Source organism: Ctenocephalides felis, unplaced genomic scaffold (genome assembly GCF_003426905.1).
Source record: "Ctenocephalides felis isolate EL2017-DRISC unplaced genomic scaffold, ASM342690v1 CF-g0.4_SCAFFOLD_01604, whole genome shotgun sequence".
In the NCBI taxonomy this organism is placed as follows: Eukaryota; Metazoa; Arthropoda; class Insecta; order Siphonaptera; family Pulicidae; genus Ctenocephalides; species Ctenocephalides felis.
The window spans coordinates 54,382,277-54,386,241 of NW_020537758.1; the positions used below are offsets into that span (position 1 = coordinate 54,382,277).

The 3,965-nt window shown below is 31.8% G+C and overlaps 1 protein-coding gene across 1 annotated transcript; it reads right to left on the reverse strand.

The window, feature by feature from the left end:
* Positions 1 to 374: 374 nt before the first annotated feature.
* On the reverse strand, positions 375 to 1,442 carry LOC113373951 (dnaJ homolog subfamily B member 13-like). Its single transcript, XM_026614214.1, has one exon. The coding sequence runs from the start codon at positions 1,440 to 1,442 to the stop codon at positions 375 to 377; it is 1,068 nt and encodes a 355-aa protein (XP_026469999.1).
* Positions 1,443 to 3,965: the final 2,523 nt, after the last annotated feature.

The following is a 3,965-nucleotide window of genomic DNA, read 5'->3' on the forward strand; positions in this document are numbered from 1 at the left end:
AAGTTCATTGAAAGATTGTACATGTAATTGTAAGAAAGTTAGAATAGATTTCAATCAATAGCCAAACCTTTTTGAAAATGAATAGTAAAAAATATATATTTGTTTGGCTATTCTTAATTCTTATTGATTACGTTCATTATTTACACATTTCGGCCAGTTCATGCAACTTGTCTTGAGATAAAATGCAACTTTCATCTACTTAATTTATATAGCCAAAGCCTCAACATATTCTCAACAACTTGATGTAAATATTCAGTTAAAAAAACACGCAAAGTTACACTTGGTTTGATATATCTTTGGAAAATAAACACGTCAAGACACGTCAATTATAGCTGAATAGTATATATAGCTACATAAGATTTAATTCACATAACTTAAAATTTAGGTAATCTATCTTTAAGAGCAATGCGGTTCATTTTATCTGTTAATATTAATCTGTTTATATTGTCTGAAGTCAATTTTCCTCCATCTTGTTCCGCAGTGTGGAAAGCTTTAGCAATTAGTTGTTTACTTGCTTTCGGTAAATATGTAGGAAATGTTACACTAAATTTAATAATTAAATCTCCTTTTAGTTTTGGATCTTCTATTCGAGGCATTCCTTCTCCGACTACAATTTTTTCATATGCGGGATTTATGATGGTAGTTATAGGAATTCGAATGATTCTTCTGTCTAAGGTGTGCACTGTAACGCTGGTACCGCATAAAGCATCTTTAAGACCAACTTTAACATCCATAACTAAATGCGCGCCGATTCGCGAAAACACTTCGTGGGGTCGATCCGTTATTACAAATATTATGTCAGCTGCTTCATTTGTAGGTCCCTGATCACCTTCTTTTTCAAATGTTATTCTGGTTCCAGGCAAAATTCCTCTCTTGATGGGAATATCCAATATCTTTTCCTTCACCCTCGTTACAGCTTGATGTTCATCAATGAAAACTTTTCGTTGAATTTTCATCTTTTTTATTCCACCATGGAAAACCTCGCTAAGGGTTAGTAACAATGGTTGAATAATTGGTGGATCTTTAGCTTTCAATCCGCGACAGATTGGAAGGATATGTGATGTTTGTGGATCATCAAATGCGTCTAGTATATTTACGTAAGGTGATGTGGAGCCAAAAAAATCTTGATATGTTTTCATTGCATCACCGTGATACACATATGGTGGTACAAACCCGTCTGGAGTCGGGACACCTTGTTGTAAACCTTCTTGACCAAATTGGTCAAATATTTCTCTTCTTAAGGGATCGCTCAGCACTTCATACGCCTCACCGATTAATTCCCAAGTAACAGTCGGCGGAGCAATGATAGGCGCAGGTTGTCCAGGGGGATTTGGTTTTTTCAGAGGATGTAATGCCAATGCTAACTGCCGGTATTTCTTCTTGATATCCAGCAGAGTACATGTTCGGTTCAAAGAAAAAACTCCGTAATAGTCAATACCCATGGTAAAATATTTTTATATATTGGGAAAAACACAGAAGTATTCTTGATCTAAGGTCAGTAGTTTACTGACACAAAATACAGAAATTGAATTTTTAATAATAGGCAATTTGTATCATTTTGAAATAATTATTTATAAGATTTCAAAATAAGTTCTAAGATATATTTGTTATTTAACTTTGATGATGATTAAATTTGATTAGAAAATACGAACACGTTAACTTGAGAACAAACAATATTTTTATTGACGTATAAACAAAAGATGATTGTGATTACTAAGATCACTTTTGTTTATTTTGAATTATGGCTAGATGTCGGGGGACACCGCATAGTATAATACAAATTCACGGTAAATACGAATTCTTTGTTCTTTGCATAGTACCTACTAATGCTGAAACAGTTACAAATTTATGCAAACAATAACAATACGTACATTTTTTAACTTTTCGACGAATTACAATAATCTTTTTTTTATCTTCAAACATGGCTATTATTAAAAGATAAGTAAGTCCATGTCTTTTTTAGTTTTGAATTTTTGGTTTACTGTCTGCAGGGCGATTAGCACTTCAAAACATATGTCTAATCTATATGATAATTGATATCACTATTGCTTATGTTTGACGTAGAAAACAAATATTTTTGTATTTTAAACTGCCAATCAGAACCTAAGACTGCTGTAAGCGTTGTGATAATTTGACTTAATACGGTCGGTTCCATAGATGGTAGCTCAAACGGTTGCCTTACTATCACTGTGTGAATTATATTGACAATTTCTAAATTGTAATTCTATTTTTTTTTAAATTCTTCTAAATCTCATCTTTTTCGTTGCCAATCTTTTCTATTATTTTTCTAATTTTATTCTAATTCAAATTAAATTACTTAGACAATTCATATGCAGCACAGAGACTCGTACCGAATATCTTTGGCGTGTGAGTTGCGTATGCTACCGACTGAGCTATTTCGCCATAAAACAGCAAACTTAAAAGATATAATGAAACTATTATTGAAAAAAATCTATAATCCACAAAAAAATGTAATCGAAATTTATTAAATTTTTATACTGTCCGAAATACCAGTGTATCCGTGCCTACACTTCGAATACAAATTCAATGCCATTGCAAGTTTGGTTTTCCTCACCGCACTAATTTGAGTGTCCATTAACAGGGTAGAAATATACGGTTCCGACCAGAAACTAAACTATTCTGCCAACGCATCGCCGCAAATTATCACCGTCGGTTTCAAATTGATTGCAAGCTCGGCGATCTTTGAAATTGATTTGGCTTGTTGATTGAAACAAACGCAACCAACAATAGTACGAGAATATAAATTGAATTTTGTTTAAAATAATTTTAAATTGAAATTTCTTTCAAATAATTTTGATATAAAATTCCATCGATTCGTTTATGTCAGTAAAAAGGGTAATTGACTAATATTTGAGAATTCATTTTGCTCGCCAGTTTATTCAAACAAATACACCACTGCTGGTTGAAATGAAACTAGTTGGTTTGGTATTTAGCCTTGAGGCAAATTACATGAACTTCCCGATATGTGTAAATAATCGACTTAATCAAAAAAAAAGTGTAAATAATATACTTCATCAATCCTACTTTAAAAAAAACGATAATAATTTTAGCAAAGTTACGAATTTTTAAAATTAAACTACTTGTTGTAAGGCCGTAATATTACAGTAAGTTCTATAAGACCATGATGTATATCGCCAAAAAAAGTTCCATGAAAAAAGGCTTAAATTTTTTTTTAACAGTTAATTACAAGAAAACGGCTCGGTAGATTTTCACCTAAAATTAATCAGCATCATTCCCAAATGATATCTTTCGAACAGTTTTTGATTTTTCAAAATCGTTTCGGTAAGATGAGCTTAAATGTGGACGAAAATTTAACACTTTTTTTCAACATTTAATTACAAGAAAACGGCTCGGTAGATTTTCACCTAAAATTAATCAGCATCATTCCCAAATGATATCTTTCGAACAGTTTTTGATTTTTCAAAATCGGTTCGATAGGATAAGCTTAAATGTGGACGAAAATTTAACACTTTTTTTCAACATTTAATTACAAGAAAACGGCTCGGTAGATTTTCACCTAAAATTAATCAGCATCATTCCCTAATGATATCTTTCGAACAGTTTTTGATTTTTCAAAATCGGTTCGGTAGGATAAGCTTAAATGTGAACGATAATTTAACACTTTTTTTCAACAGTTAATTACAAGAAAACGGCTCGGTAGATTTTCACCTAAAATTAATCAGCATCATTCCCAAATGATATCTTTCGAACAGTTTTCGATTTTTCAAAATCGGTTCGGTAGGATGAGCTTAAATGTGGACGAAAATTTAACACTTTTTTTCAACAGTTAATTACAAGAAAACGGCTCGGTAGATTTTCACCTAAAATTAATCAGCATCATTCCCAAATGATATCTTTCGAACAGTTTTTGATTTTTCAAAATCGGTTCGGTAGGATAAGCTTAAATGTGGACGAAAATTTAACACTTTTTTTCAACATTTAAT